This window comes from Wyeomyia smithii, chromosome 2, assembly GCF_029784165.1.
Source record: "Wyeomyia smithii strain HCP4-BCI-WySm-NY-G18 chromosome 2, ASM2978416v1, whole genome shotgun sequence".
NCBI classification, from domain to species: Eukaryota; Metazoa; Arthropoda; class Insecta; order Diptera; family Culicidae; genus Wyeomyia; species Wyeomyia smithii.
The window spans coordinates 18,007,734-18,027,806 of NC_073695.1; the positions used below are offsets into that span (position 1 = coordinate 18,007,734).

The 20,073-nt window shown below is 39.7% G+C and overlaps 2 protein-coding genes across 5 annotated transcripts in view; one reads left to right on the forward strand and one right to left on the reverse strand.

Moving 5' to 3' along the window:
- Positions 1–12,202, reverse strand: part of LOC129724807 (guanine nucleotide exchange factor DBS) — a 172,346-nt gene extending 160,144 nt beyond the window's left edge. For all 4 annotated transcript variants that reach the window (XM_055679980.1, XM_055679979.1, XM_055679978.1 and 1 more), the window contains exon 1: positions 11,284–12,202. In XM_055679980.1, the coding sequence (XP_055535955.1) occupies positions 11,284–11,464 (181 nt within the window). In that variant the 5' untranslated portion in view covers positions 11,465–12,202. The remainder of the gene's footprint in view (positions 1–11,283) is intronic.
- Positions 12,203–14,464: 2,262 nt separating this feature from the next.
- LOC129724811 (zinc finger protein 501-like) lies at positions 14,465–16,268 on the forward strand. The gene is made up of 4 exons (XM_055680001.1): positions 14,465–14,661; positions 14,714–15,462; positions 15,517–15,895; positions 15,954–16,268. Exons 1-4 carry the CDS (start codon positions 14,542–14,544, stop codon positions 16,107–16,109), a joined length of 1,404 nt encoding a protein of 467 aa, XP_055535976.1. The 5' UTR covers positions 14,465–14,541; the 3' UTR covers positions 16,110–16,268.
- Positions 16,269–20,073: the final 3,805 nt, after the last annotated feature.

The following is a 20,073-nucleotide window of genomic DNA, read 5'->3' on the forward strand; positions in this document are numbered from 1 at the left end:
AGAAGACGGTTAAAGTTTAACATCACAGCAGCTCATGTCTACCATTGGCAATATCAAACACGCAATAATCTGCTTCCATGCGACACGGGAACGAGAACATTTTCTTCAATCATGCTGCGCAACACGACACACAACATGTTATTTTGTTGCTTCAATGAGAGTGCTATCGGTCCGGTTCGACAGAATGTCCACAAGAAATCATTTTTGTACATCCGTGCTACGAAACTGAGGAAAAACTTTAGAAACTGAAAAAAGAGGTGGAGCTTATCAAATGATCGCTCTGAGCCAGAATGAAGTCACACATATTTTTCAAGTTATATCATTCCACCACGTACGAAAAATAATTCATTCCTATTTTCATCCCTATATAAGAGCCTGTTTTAGTCGAAGCCGCTCATAATAGTTCTGAACAGCGACAACAGCAGTTTTCCCTTAGCAGCAGCGGGAGCAGTGCAGTGGGTACCATCGATAGCGGATAGCGGCCACAACTGTGGCATGGCTGCGCATAAGCGTAGCAGTTTCAGCAGATCTCAGCATTGATAGCAGCTCGTCAACGATCATACCATGTTGAAAACACCGGTTCTCGTCCGATAGCAGCTGGGCCAGCAGATTCAGGTACAGCGGATACCAATGGCAGCGTATAGCGGCCACAACTGTGGCATGGCTACGGATAGCGTTGCAGTTGCTCAGCAGTTGGGCCAGCGTATAGCGGCCACAACTGTGGCATGGCTATGCATAGCGTAGCTGTTGCAGCCGGTATATCAGCATCGATAGTAGCAGGGTCAGCTGATGCAACGACACTCCCTTCACTAAAATGCTGTTTCAGTGTGGTAGCGGGAAGCATCAGCAGCAGGCTTGCATGAAGTGAATACATCAGCCAGCAACTTTCCCTAAGGCCTCTGCCATAGTAGACGCGAATAGCGGCGCGAACCGATTTGCTCGGCCGTAGGTTAATGTACAGCTCTACTGATGGCTGTACATTAACCTACAGCCGAGCGAATCGGTTCGCGTCGCTTTTCGCGTCTATTATGGCATAGGCCTAATGGGAAAGTTCTATCATTTTGTTCACAAGAATATTATTGTCGGTAATATTACAGAGATGCGATAGCGTAAATCCGATTCTGAATTGAACAATTGTTCTTTTGACACTTATTTTTTGCAGAGGTTATAGCTTTCGGTACCAATAGCAGTTTAGTGACAGCCTCAGCGGTAGATGCAGATGCAGCCGGTACTTCCCTGAGGCCGATGTGGAAGTAAAAGGAAGCAGCACGGCGAAACAGTTCGGGTTATGCTTAGACGCGCGTCATTTTTCGCTGTTGAAATTCCCCACATGAAACGACGCCCTTTCGTATGATAGCGGCGGTATTAGCGGTAGATGCATTTGCCAACACTTCCTCCAGTAAAGCCGTGTCTAGTTTTCAATGTGAAAACACCTTTCTTATTGTGTTTGACCGTGCGCCTTAGTCCTCACTGTCAAGGTAACACAGAGATGTCAGATAAACACTACATCCTATGATAAATTGAACAATTGTCCTTATAAGGACAACAAATGAATTAATGAAGATTTAATTTGAAGTAGAATACTTCTCTCAGGAAGTTTGGCTACATAGGGATGTGAAATGAAAATCTTAAACTGAAAAATATGAGAAAAATTTCAAATGCTAATAAATCGGTTAGTTTTCGATGGATTTTCTTCGTTTTTGCAGCAATCGATTAGAAAATCTAAGATTTCTACCAAATGCATGAAATTGCAATTTTATCATTCGAACTATTGTACTATTGAGAATTCTTAAGCCTTGTCAAAACACAAAATTCGACCTCTGATTGGTCGTTATACCGCGCTTTCCCAAGCACGGTCGGCAGAGTTATGGACCTAGTAAATTGGGAATGCATCATTTGGCCTATATAAGAGCTTCATCAGATAATAAACAAACATTTCATCGGATATTAAATTGAACAATTTAAATTTGAAGAACACAAATGATTATTTGAAGAGTTAATATTTTCTCGTTTTGCGCTATAATCCAAAGTTAATTATCTTCATCTACATGCATACTCTGACTATTATTACGTGTTTGCGTCGCTTAGTGTTTGGCTACGGTCATGCAGAACGCAAATAACGGCGCGATGCGATTCGGCAAGACGAAATGTGTTGAAATGTAAAGCTCTACGTCGCCTTAAAAAAAGCTGTACATTTCACCACGGTAAAACGAATCGCATCGCGCCGTCATTCGCGTTCTGCATAACCGTAGCCTTTGTTCCGTTCCCGTTTAATGATGTCGTATTAAATGTGCATATTACAATTCGGCAGCACTTCAACTTCTCATTTGCACAAAATTTAAAAATATTCAATGAACTTCATTCAAAATATTAAACAAAAAGAAATTACAATACTGCCAATGAATGGTCAACGTTTATTTACTAGAAAAAATGACTGACACGCAAGCAGCCGGGTTATCTTACTTGTAAAAGTATTCTACTTCAACCTTGCGGTCGTGGCTTTGCAAACAACCTTCCTGTGATTTTTTTTTTGTTCAGCAGAGCCATGGATTCGAAAAGAAAATAAAAAGATATATTGCAATTGATTCGGACGCAACAAAGGGGTACTGTCGGCTTAGATTTCACGTGGTACTGCATGATAAGGCCCATCGGCACCGTGTAATGCACAAAATATTGCTAGTACCTACCTAACATACATAAAAATGATAAAATTTCCTTTCGGGGTCACGTCCTCAGCAAATTGACTGAATTCGACTGTTTCTAATTCGAACAAAACTTTGCCTGTTCAGTGTTTTTTCACCATTTTTTACTACAACTAGTATATTTCGCGTGAATAGTTACTGCAGGCTTTGGAGGCGCACGAATATGCAACTAGTACAATGAATTCAGAAAGATAAGTACAAATTATAATTTCAAATGATGTGACTTTCGGGCACATACCCAGTAAAAAAAATATTCGTCGTCCTATTTTACCGCCGCACTAACAGTGTAGTAGTAGATATCGCAATGTGGATTAAAATATCGGATTTTTTTCTAGTGTTTTTGTTGCTCTTCACACATTCCTTATGAGTTTGCTTATAGAGATGAGTGATATTTCCAGGCTTGGTAGTGGTCAACAATATCAAAAATAATGATTTAAGTGTCTGATTCGATGAAAAAAGTGACCAAAAGTTGGTAAAAAAGAAACCAAACAAATTACCAATTATTGAAGAAGTGAACGAAGTAAGGGTTTCAACCAGGGATGCCAGGTCATTTTTCCAAATGTCTTCACGTACCAATTCAAAATGTCTTCACATGTCTTCCAACGCGAGATGGCTCGGTAGGACCGACCAAGGATTGGAAAAGTTACCGGCAAATCGAAAAGAATAGAGCAAAAAAAAAGGTCACCACCTCTGCAAAATGCGGGTCATATCACATATTTTCTTAGTCTTCACATATTTTTGAATGTCTTCCATTTGTCTTTACAAACAAAGATGTCTGGGTAAATCTCGCGTAATTTTTCAAAGGGACCTAAGTAACAATGACAGATTCTCTCCTCTCTCACTTTGTTTCGTTAATTACGTCGTCATTATATATATTTTCTAAGATTTCTTCCCCTTAATCGAAAGATAGTAATACTGTATTGCTTACTATGCATTGAGTGTTATGAAATATGGAAAAAATAACATAATTATTGATCAAAGAGAAAGTAAACAAAGAGAGTCTCTCAATGTTAGATAGGTCGCTTTAAAAAATTACGCGAGAAATGTCTTCCATTTGAAGACATGTCTTCCGATCTGGCATCGCTGGTTTCAACACATGATTTAAAAATTGCATTCTTGATAGTCTAGTAGGGTAGAGCGGGGCTAGTTGGTTACGGGGTAATTTGGTCAATGAGAATATCTTCGAATCTACGCATCAAAAAAATCGTGTTATATGGGTGATATGTAGTAGATAACTAGAGAAACTAAATGACAAAATAAAGTACAATTTTAATGAGGACGTATAATAAATACAGGTTGGTGCCAAATTGGCCTTGATTGGCCTTCTACACGGTTTTCAAGTTGAAACTTTTTGTCTAAACAAAGCTAGCCGAATTGAAATAAACATGATTCAGCGTATTATGGAAGGCATTTTCGTTAGTTTTAAGTTGCGTAAAGCAAATTTTCGCCAAAATTTTATTTTCATATATTTCAAGTAATATTCATATATAATACATGAGGGGCTAGTTGGTCATATACTAGCAGGGCTGGTTGGTCATATGTATAACATAATTGAATTCAAGTAACCAAGTAAATGCAATTCCAGAAACAGTGCATTTCGTGATGCAAACTTAATCCAAGTGAAAACAGCATGTGCTCTGTTTAGCAAAACCATTTATTTAAAACGATCAACTATTTGGTAAAAGTTATCTCCGTTTCATCGTCATTTTGATGAACATTTTATTGCACACTATAAATGCTGAGTCATTGATCTAAAATAACTGTACCGAACACTAATGCATCGACAAATGCCTTATACCTGTTGAAAATTTCGGCGAAAGCAATCTTTCAACAAAAAAACTAGTGTAGTTATAGTTTTGTGCTTGTGATTGCAGATGCGAATCTAGAATTTGGCTCCGGTTCTCAGTTTAATCCGTATTGTTTTTGATTTAGTTCCCAGCCAAACTATTAGAGAGATTTCAACATATACTTCTCGTTAGGTATGAAAGAGTAACTCGATTTTTTTCATGCAATTATGAGTTACTTTTCTCATGGTTTGGGATTTCGGAAAGCAAACGTATAAACAAAAAACCGGGAGCGGTTTGACTTCCGCTGAGACGCTACAGGCTGCCGCAAATGCAGTGAGGAAGGAAAACGGAATTGTCCTTCCGAAATATATATGGTCAATTTACCCCACACCCTGACCAACTTACCCCAGCTGAGGGGCGAGTTGGTCAATTTGACATTCACTCAAAAAACATAAAATATCCGCAAAATCATAAACCATTCTGTACAATTTATATTATTTCTAGATGCTATAGAGTTTAACACAAGATTTCCATGGAATGAGTTTTTGCCATAATATTTCCTACAGAAAGTTACAGAACGTTTTGACCAAAAATGACCAACTAGCCCCGCTCTACCCTATAATAGAATTTTTAGTATGAGAAAAAAATTAATTATTTTACAGCATAAATAAATACAACACAGTGAGACTACACCTAACGTTCCTCTCTGGTGAGGTTATTTCTAAGAGGGACTTATTATGTCAAGATGAAGGAGGCTTATCGAAACTTCGTTTCTCCTACCAGCACCACATCAAAACCACAATGCCCTGAAGGGGCAGTTAATGCTTCACCTCTGGTCAGTTTTATTATAAGTAGAACTTATATTTTGTCAAGAGGAAGGAGTCTTATCGAAACCTCGTTCCTCCAGCCAAGACCGCGCCATAATTACAATTCTCTGAAGAGAACGTTACTCAGACCGGTTTTATTATAAGAGGGACTTATTTTTGTTAGGATGAAAGTCAGCAGGGGTGTACTATGGAATTCAGCTTGAAGGAAGGGTTTGTAGTGGAGAGCCTTAAAATAAACACATGTTAAAGTCCTTTGACAAGCAAATGGCCTGATTCTACTAAGATTTGAACCCGCGACCACCCGCATATAAAAGCGGACTCTGTAATCTTGCGGCTACGAATCTCCCGTTACGACAACATAGGATAGGGGTGCAAATTGAAATACCGAAAACATCGAGAGCGTCTCATCAATTGTCCGATTTCAAGTGATTCTATCTTACTCAGTTTTAGCGGATTTCCTTCATTGCATTATTCGATGTGCACCAAAATGTGGATTTATTGTACCGTTGAAAAATGTAGAGCCTTGTTTCTTAAGCAGATTAGGACCAATTAGAACTGAAAACAAGACCAAGGCGTCGTACTAAAATTACGGAACGCCCTCTACCCCCCTCCCCACCATGTAACGATAGGTGACGTTCGTAACACTGAACAACCTGACCCCCTCCGAAATTTTCAATTTCTAGCAAACATCACAGTTACGAACTGTCTCTACAACCTCCCTCTCCCCTACGTAACAATAAGTAACGCAGACTCAACCCCCTCTCTCTCCCTTCATGCGTTACGTAATTTGTGTACGACGCCCAAATACCATCCAATATGGGTGTTTTCGGAACCGAGAACATACATATATATGTAGAGGTCAGAAATCAACCCCAGACGCTATTTTGAATTCCTAGATGGTGACTTCCGGTTTCTGGGAAACAGTCGGATATGGCCGTATACTACCAAATATGGGTATTTTCGGAATTGAGATTATGCCCAGAGATCTGCAACCAACTCTAGATGCATTTTGAGAAACAAACAGCCAAATATGGCTAAATACCACCCAATATGAATATTTCCGGAACCATAATAATGCCTAGAAACCATTTTTAAAATTAAGATGGTGACTTTCGGTGTCATGCACAGTAGAAAACCAACACCAGAGCAAAAATCTTAATTGATTTATTGAAATAACTCAAAGGGCATTGTACATACAACTACACGAAATCTATTTAAATAAGCAAATAAAAATATGATGTCTCCGGCAATGGTATTTCTTAGTATGTTTTTGTAGTTTTGGAAACAGTATCTCAGCCATACAACAAAATATCTCGTTGTATCGTGTTGGAAGAAAGACACGTGTCGAAAGCTGGTAGCAGGAGTAGCAGCGCACTTTCAACCATTCAACAGTTGACTACGCTGTTGCGTGTTGCATATTGCAGCTGTGCGGGTGGAGGACAACAAATTTTTGTTCGTGCTTACGTTGACTGGTGGCAGACATGAGAATGGAGTGCGAAATTCTGAAACGGAATTCACCCAATTTCTTAATACGTTCCAACGTTTCTGAAACGAACACACCATATTTTTGTTTCAAATCGGATTGGTTTTGTATATACCGCCGTTTATGCAAAGTATTATCGAGTTATGAGTAGGCTGACTAGACGTTCCGTTTTGAACAGGACAGTACCGTTTTTTTTTTTTATTTTTAGCCGTCCCATTTTTTACCATTCTGTACCGTTTCCGGCTATTCCCTAGGAAATTTTCGAGAAGGAGCTTCACATTAAAATTTGTTGAATTGGAAAAAAAAATCTTAACTGCCAGAAATTTGTTAATATTATTAAGTAAATTTGGTACCTTTCTGGCAGTACCGTGCCACTGGAAAGGAACTTCTCAATCACGGAATGAGGCCTCCAAAATCACAAATTTCACAAGCTTATCCCCAAAAATCACTCTTTGCTACGTAAAATTTCATCAAATGCTTACTATTGTACAGATTGAGGCAGGTTTAGCACAGCAATGAATATTTGTTTGTATGTTTTGAAACAGTTTTGAATAAATATATATCTTCTCATGTTTTCCGTTTTTGAAGTCGTTTGTCCCGTTTTTCCCTCGATGAAATCTGGTCAGCCTTGTTATGAGGAACATCAAACTGCTGCGTATTCATAGTAAATTTTGACCACAGTTCCAATTATATAATACGTAACGCTTTAGGCGGCATCCATAAATTAGGTACCACTGGTAGGGGGAGGGGAATATGGTTGAGCGTTGCGATTCGTAGCATAGGGGGAAGGGGGAGGTAAGATCAGCGTTACGTAACAAAAAATCTCTGGAGAGCATTTTTTAAGCAACTTTTTTACAGCGTTACGTAATTTCTATGGGGGGTAGGTGTTGGCGTTACGTTTCGTTACATATGGGGGTGGGGCTCCAAAAATAGAGTTTTTTTTGCGTTACGTAAATCATGGATGTCGCCTTAGGAGAAAAAGTGAAGAGATATTTGATAAAGTGTAACCACCCACAAATTTGAAAAGGTCTGAGAAAAGGACGAACAATGCAATGCAAGCTTTATTTCATTATCGCATAAACTCGTCATGATCAGATCGCGTACGACATACGAACTGACATAATATCATTCTTTGTCTCGTCTGGTTTTTGTTTCAGAGGAATTTTAACCATAATATTGTCTCACTTCACGACATTTACTTTAGATCTATACTCTAAGTCTCTATGCCGTTTTTTATTTTTTGGTTATGTCATTTTCCTTCTTTTGCAAGATGCAAAGCGATATTATTCCATATGAAATACTAATATACAAAACAAGGATCTCATTTAATGTCGAAATTCTCGTTATTATACCTCAATAATGTATCAAAAGGGCGGCCAAATGCGCACAAATATTTGTTGGTGCTCTTGCGCGCGCAGAAAAAAAACTGAAAAAATTTACCATTGAAGGTGGAAAAAATACTAAACTCGGTCTCAATTCTCACTGTAAACAATTTTTTAGAAAGTCTAAATTAGGGTTGAGCACATTGACTTTTGCAACATCATTTTTTTGCAACACCCTAATGTGTATACTTTTAGGAACTCAATTGATTCGCTAACTTTTCTGGATAGGGCTACCGAGTGTCATATCTGTTTACAATTTGTGTCATGATTCTGTGAAAAATGACCAAATGCCATCTAATATGTGTTTTTCCGGAATCAGACTAATGCTCAGAGTCCAGAAATCGATTCCAGATGCCATGTTGAAATTCAAGAAGTTAACTTCCGGTTTCCGGAGGTTTACTTCCGGTGTGAAGGTATGCCAAAACGCAGAATCGGCCATATTGAAAAAAAAAAAATGTCTGAGGAAAAGTTTGTTCGTAAACAACCACTGCCACACAAATTTTCGCACCGTAAATATATTATTTAGATTCATCTAAATTGTAAATAGGTAGGTAGGAAGTTTTCGCAAAATTTTAATTTTTTTCATTGCGGTTAAGTGGGATAGAACGGCCCTCAAAGATGATACGTTTGGAAGTGCAATAACTCCTGCTAGACTTGATGGATTATTCTAAAAATTTGTGTTATTATCCTACACTTATAGTACTTTAAAACGCACGGTCACAATATGTAACTCAAGAACTTTAATTTCATGTATAAGCCAAATGCGCCAAACGGGGTAAAATGGCCCCAAAAGATTTTTTTTTTTCAAAAATCGTTAAAATCAGTAAAATTACAATATTTCCGGCTAGTTTTTTGATTCCTGAAGAGCATTGGGCAAAAGTGCCACTGCGACAGGAAAATTTTCGGCTACAGTTGATTGGTTTTGCTGAAAATCCGAGTCCTTGCAGTTTTAGTGACTTTGACGGCAATTTGGAAAAAAATGCTTCGAGGAACGGTTTAACCCACATGACGTATCTACTGATATGGCAGGTAGTCCTGGTAAGGTAGAGTGATTACCCTAATTTACAGCAATATCTATCAACTCTACCCGGAAATATTGTAATTTTAGCGTTTTTGTCGGATTTCGGAAGAAACTCCTAGAGCCGTTTAACCGTATTATACTTTTTGTGATTTGGACGTTTTTGGACATATGATCTTTGAGAACCATTTTACCTCACTTAACCTCAATGAAACAAAAAAAATAGCGAAACTCCCTACCTTGAATAGACAAACAAACGCTAAAAATTTTAACCCAATCGGAGAACATCAAACAACGTCTCTCAGAAAGGTGGTTGCGCCTCTCGCAAAGTGGCTCTTAAGCTCTGAATCGCTAAGAAAATGAAGGAACAGGGATTAGTCCCAAATTAGGCCAGAGGGAAAAACAAATTTTATTTCCAATCAAGCCAGAAAGGGTGACAAAGATTTTGACACTTAATCAAGCTCAGAATTGCTGAAATCGTTTCTTAGTATACTAACTTTTATCTAGATACAAGCGTACTTCAGTTGATGCAAGTGTTAAAACTGAAAAATCGTAAGATATTGCCATTTGCAAAATTATTCTCTTCAACTGTTTCAATTTTTTCGCTAGCGAAATCAGTCGCGAAAAACAGACAATGTGAGTGAAATCCACGAAGTTACACAGTTCAATATAACCGGAACTGCAAGATAACAGACCCACAGAAACGTCAACTTTTCGCAGGTTCCAATCGGAACGAAATTTAAAAATCCGATTGATGACTTGCTTTTGTATTTGGCATCGATACACAAAACTCAATTGATTCCGAGCAAAAGCTAGCAAGAATCATTTGAAAATGCCGGGTTTTGTTACAATTTTTTAAATTTAAAAATTTTCAACATTTCGGTGCCCGATAGGCAAACTTTGTGTTTTTTTCTATTTGTCACACCGAAATTATTCAAGCACCTTGCCAAGTTTGTTTGATAGCAAATTTAAATGGTTTTGAAAGATACACTTTTAAAAATTATGAAATCAACCTGGATCTATCCCAAATAAATCACATCATAATGCAAGAAGTAGTGTACACTACGCTAATTAACTAACGTTAGATTGCGGTTAAATCGGAACTGATTCTATTTTTATTTGTGAAGCGGCGTACAAGCTTTTCTATTGATTCTTCTCGACTGAATACATCAATACAGTCGCCCGCCAGTGGTCATGAACTAGGCGGTCGGCAGTAAACTAACCAGTCGACCTTACCACTGACACTCGTTTCCCTCGATCTGAACACACGCGGGGGTGAATCGAAATAGTACGGAATTTATTGCCATTGAATCAATGGCAACGTGTACCAAGCTTAGTTGACAATGTGTTTCTGTGCTGAAGTGAAACGCTAACAACCTTTTTCGGACAGAGTTCAAAATCTGTCTCAATGAAATTTTTTGATTTGTTTCAGCGTTATCAAACAATGTGGCCCAACAAGTAAAGCTTTGCAATATAAAGTAAAAGTCACGTAATGATTACTCAAGCGTAAACCTTGACCTGGGTACCGAAAAAAAAAACCATAAAAACTGTCATTCATTCACAGTCTCAAGTGACATTTCCTCTATTCTCAACGATGTCACTCAACGTGGACGGATGATGTCAGAATGGCGACAAACTGCACATAATCCTAGTAAATAGCGCAAAAACAAGCGCACATGTCTAGGTATTATGCCCGAACGGTAGGCCTCTGAAAGTTCGCACAATGAACGTCATCCACTTGCCGACCGCCTCCAGTTATCGTTGAACAAATGAACAGATAAAACACCTCCAATCAAAACGAGCTGACAGTGAGCATACGGGAAACGGCACCCGAAGTCGTGAGCTCTCGTGCAACCCAAACCGTTCCGTCATACTCCGCACCCTCGTCGTGGGAAAATCGATACATGAGCGCAATCTTCGTACATTTCAAACTCTCCTTTTCCTTATTCTATTCTTAACCCCATTTCAAGCCTCCCGTTTTCCATCCGTGTTCAGTGCATGAGTCATTCGGATGCCCGTATCCCGTTTGCTCAACTGTCTGTCTCACTCTCTCTTTCTTCCGCATACGTATGCAGTTCACTCACCTTCGCCTTGGTCGCTGAAAATATTCCGTATTTTGGGGCCAGATCCGGCCGATTGAGGCGTCGTTACGGCCGTCGACGAGGATGAAGACCAATCGCCCTCCATTGCCTTCGAAGCACTCCGTTTGAACTGCTCCAGAAAGTTATCGATTTGAACCTCGATGGAATTTGGTGTATTGGCCATAACTTCCGGATTCTCGACTTCCGTTCCGGTAGTTGCGTTCCCTTCTACTCAAATTAACTGTTTGCTTTTTTTCTTCTTCGCAATCACCACCTGCTTCACTTTGGGTGCCTATTTTATTCACTTCCACTTTCTCACACCCCACTGAATAACGATCGTCAGATTCCACAGCGTTTTTCCACTACAGAACAATCACAATTACACTTTTGCTATCCGCTCCAACTACGCGGAACCGCTCAATTGCACTTCAACTAAATTCGCTTTAAACCTTTTCCGTTTACTAGTAGATTAGCTTTAGCCGCAAGCTTCACTGTTGTTTTCTTTCTTTTCTAGCAATCTATCACTGAAAACCATTTTGCCAACACCAAACCAGCCCATATCCACTATCGCTGTCATTGCATGAAACGCTTATCACTTCGTGCACTTCTACCTGCCCTTTGGGCTTCGTCTCTCCATCATCACACACTTGATTGGATTCTATTCGGGCAGTGTAGGGTACATTATGGCTTAGCCCTGATCCAAAATTAACCAATTACTACACAATATGCACTTTTGACGAAGCTTGGCTTTGGTTTTATTCTCGATTCACCAATAAATCGCACAACCTATGCTTAAGTTATTGTCAACCAGTAAACATTAATGTGGGTGCTCGGTATATGAAGGGGAGAAAAGTATTGTTTGTAAAATTTGAACCCGTGGTCAACAAAGAGACCCTGCTCGCGGCACGACGTGTTTTTCTCGACTATCGAAACGGAGCATTGCGTTGCATTTTGTTTATGAGAAAGCAGAGAGTGTGGGAGAGAGATTAATTCGAGAGAAACAGTGTGAGCTCATGAAAATGCCAGTGAAGGTTGCCAAAACGATATTTTTGTTGAGAAATGTTTAATTATGGATATCGTGGATATTGAAGAACTGCTGCGAAAAATTCTACTGCAAATGTATTTTTTATGCAAGACCTAATGAATAAACCGTGTAGAGACATTCCGAAAAAGCATTAGCAGATATATTCTCCTTAAAATCTACCGTTCGTTATTTCTAGATGGTGTGCCTTGTTAGCTAACTGATTTGATATCGAAAGATTATAAAACTTTCACTATGATTTTTGAAAATCAGAGGTAATATTTTACTGTTATTCATATACATATATAATTTATGCGTGAGCATCTGTGATGCATAAGCATTTTATAAAACAAAAGTTATAGAATTTTTGAATCACTATTTTCTCCTCGGTATGTTTAGCTCAACTTTAATATGAATTGTCCAAATTCCAATTTCGATTCAATTTTTTTATTTTTGAAATTTTTATATTTTAAGTATTTTTTTTCCAAAATCATAGGTAATTTCATGGTATAATCAGCAAAAAAGGTACATAACGATATGCGAAATTCATCCGCATATAAAATTTGCAAGTGATTTTGTAAGTGATGCACATTGCAATACTTGCGAATATTTTCAATTTCAGCTTTAATTTAAATTTTTGTTATATCCTTAAATTATATTCATAATTTTTATTTTTTTTATTTTATGCAATTCATTTTACTATGCGATTTTTTTTTTCAAGTTAAGCCTTTGATGAAAATTTATCTGTATGAAAATTCAAAGTTTGAATTTCTCAATGCAAAATTTATGCAAGAATGTTACGACAGCGCTACCAACAATCCAATAGCGCAACTCGACAACATCACAGCAGCAGTGGTTGCAGCTTACAATAATATCTGGTCTCCCTCCTAACTTTGCAAAAAATGAATATTATTCGATGATTCTTTTTTTATATGGTAAATTTTTACATTGTGAACAAAAAAAAATCATTTCGGAACTGTATCATCTCCAAATAACTCATCAGCAAATCGAGAAACCTGTATACCGTACCACACACTACCGACCGATTTGACTGAGTAGTTAATAATTTCAAATGGCAACACAGGGGCACCTCCCTGAAGTACAAGGAAAACAAAATCTACCCAACCAGTGGGTACAAACTACCTGAAATGATGTAAACATTATACAACTTACGTGTTGGGTAATTTTCACGGGAATGGCATCGCTGTCAGCTACCATACATTTGACGCGTTACCAACATCACTGGCACTGGCACCCGAAAAATGGGCAGTTTACCCTTATCTTATGTTGATTCGGGCAAACCGGCTAAATGTTGACTGCAATTAATAATAGCATATCAGACAGTTGTGAGCAATTTCTTAAGGTTTTCACATGGTATGTGATATTCTAAGTGATATTTAGTACATTAATTGTGTCCCAAAGCAAAGTGAAGCAAACTGTAACAGCAGAAAAAGTAGTTTTGGGACAAACGGTACAGAAATAGATGTTCGTAACGCTTGAAGGCTACCATACCATTCCCTTGGTAATTTTGCAATGCGAACGCTGAGTCATTTCAACTTGATAGATTTTAAACATGCTCTTACTCACTGGCGGTGTTTTGATAAAAAGCCAACGTTGAGTATTTTGAACCCAACATTGGATGAAAAATCAAACTGGTTGAAAAATTGAAAACCCGAGTGATGAGATTGATTTCAAGAAAGTGGCAAATATTAGTAAAAATTGGTAGTTTTGACACTGAGTTGGTGATTTTAAGTGACGAACGGTTTATGTGCATCTGTTTGTTAATAATAGCCGTCAATTAAAAACAAGATTAACAATGAATTGTGAGAATGGAGTTGAAGCGGAGGCGCTAACAGGGAAAATTGATGAAGCCAGTGATCCCAAATTGGAAGGTACTTGAATAAATACTAAGATAGATTTTATAGATTGTTTTTCAATAATTTTCTATTTCCAAATAATGTTAAATCAATCGACTGAAACTACCCAATATAAAGTATAAAAGAGTGAACTCATCGTTGAGTATTTTTGACGTATTATTACACTGAGTGCTATACACCTACTATTAAATTAATCTACAATTACTCAAAATTGGCTTCCTGCACGGAACGACTCCGTTGAGTGAAAACGACATGAATTTGAGTACTTTTCGTTTTCCGTGTATGTTTTCATACATAAACAAACCGCAACATAGTTTGTCTAAATTACAAAAGAATAAAACGTTAGCATTATAATACATTCAGATGGAACTCATCCGACTACTCGATGTCTGTCGACTGTGCTTGAAACAAAGTTCAACATACCTTAACATATTCTCGGATAGCAACGTAGAAGTAAAACTGCTAAAGGTGTTCAAATTTGAGGTAAGCTAAATCTAAAATATAATAACGCTAAAAACTCATCAATTTCCAACAGTTACCAAACATAGAGCAGCTGTCGAAGCTGGTCTGTTTGACCTGCTACGAATGTATCTTCCGATTCTACGATTATTCGGAATCAATTAGTCAAAATCAAGAGTACTTGAAGACACTACTGAATAAAGATTCACGTCTGCAGCAGCAGCAGCAACAGGCGCCAAAACCACTTCTGATAATCCCTGTGACTGAGGTTGCCGATGATGGAACACCAACGGGAGGGGAAATACGCATCGATTTTCAACTGCCCAGTACTGCCACCGTTCCACCGGAAGACGAAACTCACGAGCCTGATGCTCCGGAACCAGAAAAACTCCTTACAACGAAGTTGTCAAAAGCGGATGATCTAATAAAAGAGAACATCGTGCTAACGTGTGATATCTGCGGAGAGACGAACTCGACCAGTTTTGACACTTTTAAACTGTTGCAGGATCACTATCATCAGAATCACAACGTGGTCGGCTATGTTACGTGCTGCGGACGAAAATTTGCTCGAAAGGATCGACTGGTGACACACATTACGAATCATATTAATCCTGATGCCTTCAAATGTAGTGTATGCGACCATTGCAGCAAGAGTCGCTCTTTGCTGAGGATTCACATGAAACAACATCTTGGCAGTGAAGCACGTCGGCACGTTTGCACCAAATGTGAGAAATCGTTTGTGCTGCGATCGCAACTTGTGATTCACGAAGCAAGCCACCTGGAAGATCAAGAAAAGAAGCATGTATGCGATCAGTGTGGAAAAGCGTAGGTTTGCAACGGATTCGAATATTCACATATTTTTCAAACAATGTTTTACAGATTCGCACTCAGATTCGTCCTGGCCAGGCACAAGCGGGTCCACTCCAGGGCGAAAGATTTCATCTGTGTGGTTTGCGCGAAAACACTATCTTCCTCGGTAACTCTGAAAGCCCATATGGAGTCTCATGACGATAGCGCAACGAAACAACCGAAAGTGCAGTGTTCCGTTTGTTCACAGTGGTACAAAAACGCCGAAACTTTACGGACACACATTCGTGCGCGACATCACGATCAACGGATCCATCGATGCGATCGATGCGGAAAAGTTTTCCCGACAAAAAGTTCTCTCTCGACGCATGTTAAGTACGTTCACCTGGGGGAAGCCAACTTCGCTTGTGGGCAATGTGATAGGAAGTTTAGGAAAAATGTGGAATTGAAGGTGAGGTTTTTGTAAACGTTAATTTTAGTAATGAGTTTGACTTATATCTTTGTTTCAGGAACATATTGCTCGGGCACACAGTGGAAAATCTCTTTACAGTTGTGAGTTTTGCGATAAATCATTTTCCTGTAGTTCGAACTATTTTTCCCATCGGAAAAATAAGCATCCGAAAGAGCACGCCAAACAGGTTGCGAAAAAGCAGAGAAATTCGTGATATGTCTTCCGATTCTACAATTATTCGGTATCAATTTCCCGCTCGTCTCGTCTTCTGTGATAGGCCCCAGAATCGCGTGTCAAGCGGCGTGAAGTACATATGTTTTTAACATATACAACATATAAAACAAAAAATCAAGGAGCAAAACAATAAGATGATTACAATACAAGATTGTTTGCTTTCTTTTCTTTACTTTTAAGGCGACAGGTCGTTAACGACCAACTACCGAGTTCGGAATACGTCTTTACATCACCCGATCATTAGTTAGTCTTCGGGCGTTCTCATTCACACCACACATCCATCCAGTAGAGGTCTACAACAAAGTCGTCGACCTCTGCCGGACTCTCTCTATTCTCCAGTTTTCCACCAAGTATTGAACGCAAAACCCTGTGTTCGAAGACCACAAGTGCTCACTGGTTGGCCTCCTTCCAGGCACGGATGCCTTTTCCACTGTTCTGTGATTAATACCGGCGATATAACTATCCGCAAAGCCATGGAACATATTTTGAGATAATGGTACCACTCGTACCATTATCTCGAAATCTCAGATGCTCATCGTGACCGTAAAACGGGGCGAATAGAAACAGTGGGGCGAATAGAAACAAAACTTCCGAACTTGAAAAATGCGATTTGAAGTCTTCGATTACATTTAAAAACCATGCAAAAAATATTTTTTTCGATAGTTCAATAGTAAACAAGTCCTGCAAACCCATTTTTGGGTTAGCAGCACTACTGTCGGTTTGCTTAAAAAATGCAAAATGGGGGCTCAAATTCTGAACGTTTCCGAGTACCAAAAACTTTGTCTGTGGAAGCCATTCTGCTTCTCTTAGAACTTGTTCGTGTGATATACTGGGTCGGTAGTTAAGCATTTCAAGTTTTTACGGTGAATTAAAGGATTGCCGTAAGGTATTCATCACCACGTTACCTATGTTTCATGGAAAACTTGCGGTTCTCAGATTAACGGGGCGTATAGAAACAACGCCGTAGCGGCTATTTTTTGTACCAAAACATGTGGATTTGAGAAATGCTATAATGTTTTATATGTAAAATGATGTCTGGAACATGTTTTGTGCATTTTCAGCCCATCATGGTCAGGACTTACTAACAGGGATGCCACATGTACAGATTAATCTGTATTTTACAGATTTTTGGCCGAAGTAACGGTACAGAATCTGCATATACAGATATACAGATTTTCGTCGAAATGTACAGATTTACAGATTTTTCGAAATTGACATTAATTTTTAAAAACAATCCAAATTTTATTTCATTAAATATTAGGCAAATTGAACATATTTTCAACTCCTCACACATTTTAAGCTGAAAATTTCGTTTATGTACCATAAAAACCTAAAAAAAAAACAAAGTTCTTTATGTTTAAGCAATACAGATTTTTTTTACAGATATTTTTGTTCCAGATACAGATGCTCAGATTTTTTCAAGGGAAAACACAGATTTAAATGTGGCAACCCTGCTTACTAACAAAAAAGTCCAAAAACGTACTCGCTCCGCCTGTTGCTGTTGAGATTTTACGCAAAAAAAACTGTTTCCTTGTCAAGCGGTTACGGAATAAAGAATCAACTACTCTGTGATAAATCAGATGTTGCCTTTAGACTTCAATCCAGTAGACAACCACGCTAGTTTCCAAAAACGTGATGAAAGTGATTTATCTGCTGCATGATGCTCGACATGGACTGACCCGAGAGATATGAATCAAGGTTTCAGATCCACCAAGACAAAATGTTCCCGGATGTCGTGTCCTAGATGAAACACCGGAAGTTGCCAGACCGGTGGAAATGCTTGACCCAACCCCGAGTCCTTCTGTTCCTAATCAGGACTCTAATAGAACATATTCATACATAAGATAACAAATATGAAGTAATAAACCGAACATTTCCACTAGTTTGATATTTTATATCGTTTTCTTGCCTCTCATATCAATAAATATGATGCAATTGTTCTGTTTCCTGCAAATTGAAACTAGAATTTTCTATCAGAACAAGGAAAACGTATTTTATTGGCGAGTGTTTCTATTCGCCCCATTGCGGGGTGAATAGAAACATGCAACATTTTTTTCAATAAAACAATGAATTACTTATTTTATCAAAATGGACGTTACACCCTTAATAAAGAGAGGCAAGACCCATGTTTTAAAACTTTTATATTCATTCTATACATAATAGTATTTTTTGAACACTGCAAGATATATCGCAGACTGTTTCTATTCGCCGCGTTTTACGGTATAGCTTAAACTAAATCCTCCGTCACCTTGAAGTCTGCAAGTTTACTTCTCTGAACTTGCATAAAATATGACGCAAAATGATCGTTTGGTCTGTTCTAGATCGCCTCTCTTGTAGGCTGGTAGGCAGCACGGATCAACGCGTGACGATTGCCAAGGGTATGCAATATTAGTGTGATCAGTGACAGTACTCAACAGTCCCGGACTAGCAGCGGGAGATCGCCTCGGGGTGGTGAGACTCGGACAGTGGGCCGTCGATTTATGCCGCTCTCATCAACCAAACGCACTAACTGGCCCATTGGGGCTGATGCCAGTAAGGTCTCAATTATGGCAACTGGTAGAAAACGGATATGAGTCAGATTTCTTAAAGGTACCACGTCCGTGGGCAGGCAGGGGAGTGTAGAGAGACTACCAGATCCCTTTGCGCGTGGGGACATCCAACCGTCTTCGCAGAAAAAGGCGGAGACGGATACAATATGCGGGGGTGTAAAATGGCGAAGACGTTCGTGTCTACACCGGACATATCGGAAGAGGGTCCCTTGCTAGTCAAGGCCGTCAAAAAGTGCATGGGCACTCGACGCCACCGCTACCTGAAGCAGAGCCTCATCCTGCTTCAGAATACCATCGATGAGGCTAGGACAAAGCGCGAAGATCTCGTAGCTCGAGTGGAGGCGGCCGAAAAAGACGTCAAGACCAGGAGAGCGACTGCATCAAAAAAGGTACAGACAGCCACCCCCTGGTTCGCAGCGGTCTGCTCTACGGAGTAGACAGTCCCCTGGGCAAGCGGAACAAAGAAAAGGGCTTGAGCTACTCCCGCAGGATGGCACACCAACCCGGCCGAAGTGGAGGCTGCAAGAGACCCTTGGGTTACCGTGTTAGGTAGGAAGCATCAGGAAACCACAGGCATAAGGGTGACATAACTGAACCTTAACCAGTGCTACATACCTCAGCAGCTGCTATACAAGCAGCCTCTGTCTGAGTTGTTGTCGGACATCGCCATCGTATTGGACCCCTACCGCATACCTCCCGAAAACGGTGACTGCTGGGTCGCGGATAAGTCCAGTATGGCGGCCATATGGACGACGAGCAGTTTCTCTTTGGCAAAGTTGATCATCAGCGTGATGTTCTACAGCCCAGGACTGATCACGAACTGGAGGGTAGGCAGTCAATTTGCTATAGTGTAGACAACAACGCGAGGTGACAAGTGACGGGTAGAGCAAACACTCCGACCGTCCGCCGGGGAAAACCATCGCATTTCTAAGCCGACGTATTCGAAGAGGCAATGAGGAGGGAGCGGCTGGTTCCGCCCGACTGTTGACCAATTAGTTGCCATACTATCGAGGGCGTGTGTCGCCACCATGCCCAGGACTCGTCAACCTAGGAATAGCGAACCTTCGCAGTGCGTTCCTCCGTGTGAGACGGAGGATGTGTGAACAAACGAACAGAGGATAGAGCGTCGCGCAGTATTTGGATCTACAAGATCGGCGCCAAAGAGAGTGATAGAAGCAAGCGAGTGGGCCTACTCCGATAGGCCAATACGAATCCTTGGGGTAACGCCTGACGAATCATGATGGCTATAACCAAAGGGGTGTGGTCTGGAACGTATTATCGTGGAACCCTTTCTACGCCACGAGTCAACTCCTTGGCCTTCGGCGATCGAGTCTCAAGTCCGACTTTCCAATATCTCAGTTATAGACCGGAGATGACCAACCTGGTGAATATCTA

Coding starts and splice junctions, on each gene's coding strand:
- LOC129724811 (XM_055680001.1), top strand. CDS start 14,542: ATGGAACTCATCCGACTACTCGATGTCTGTCGACTGTGCTTGAAACAA. Junction 15,463..15,516: donor TGCGATCAGTGTGGAAAAGC/GTAGGTTTGCAA, acceptor AATGTTTTACAG/ATTCGCACTCAGATTCGTCC. Junction 15,896..15,953: donor GGAAAAATGTGGAATTGAAG/GTGAGGTTTTTG, acceptor TCTTTGTTTCAG/GAACATATTGCTCGGGCACA.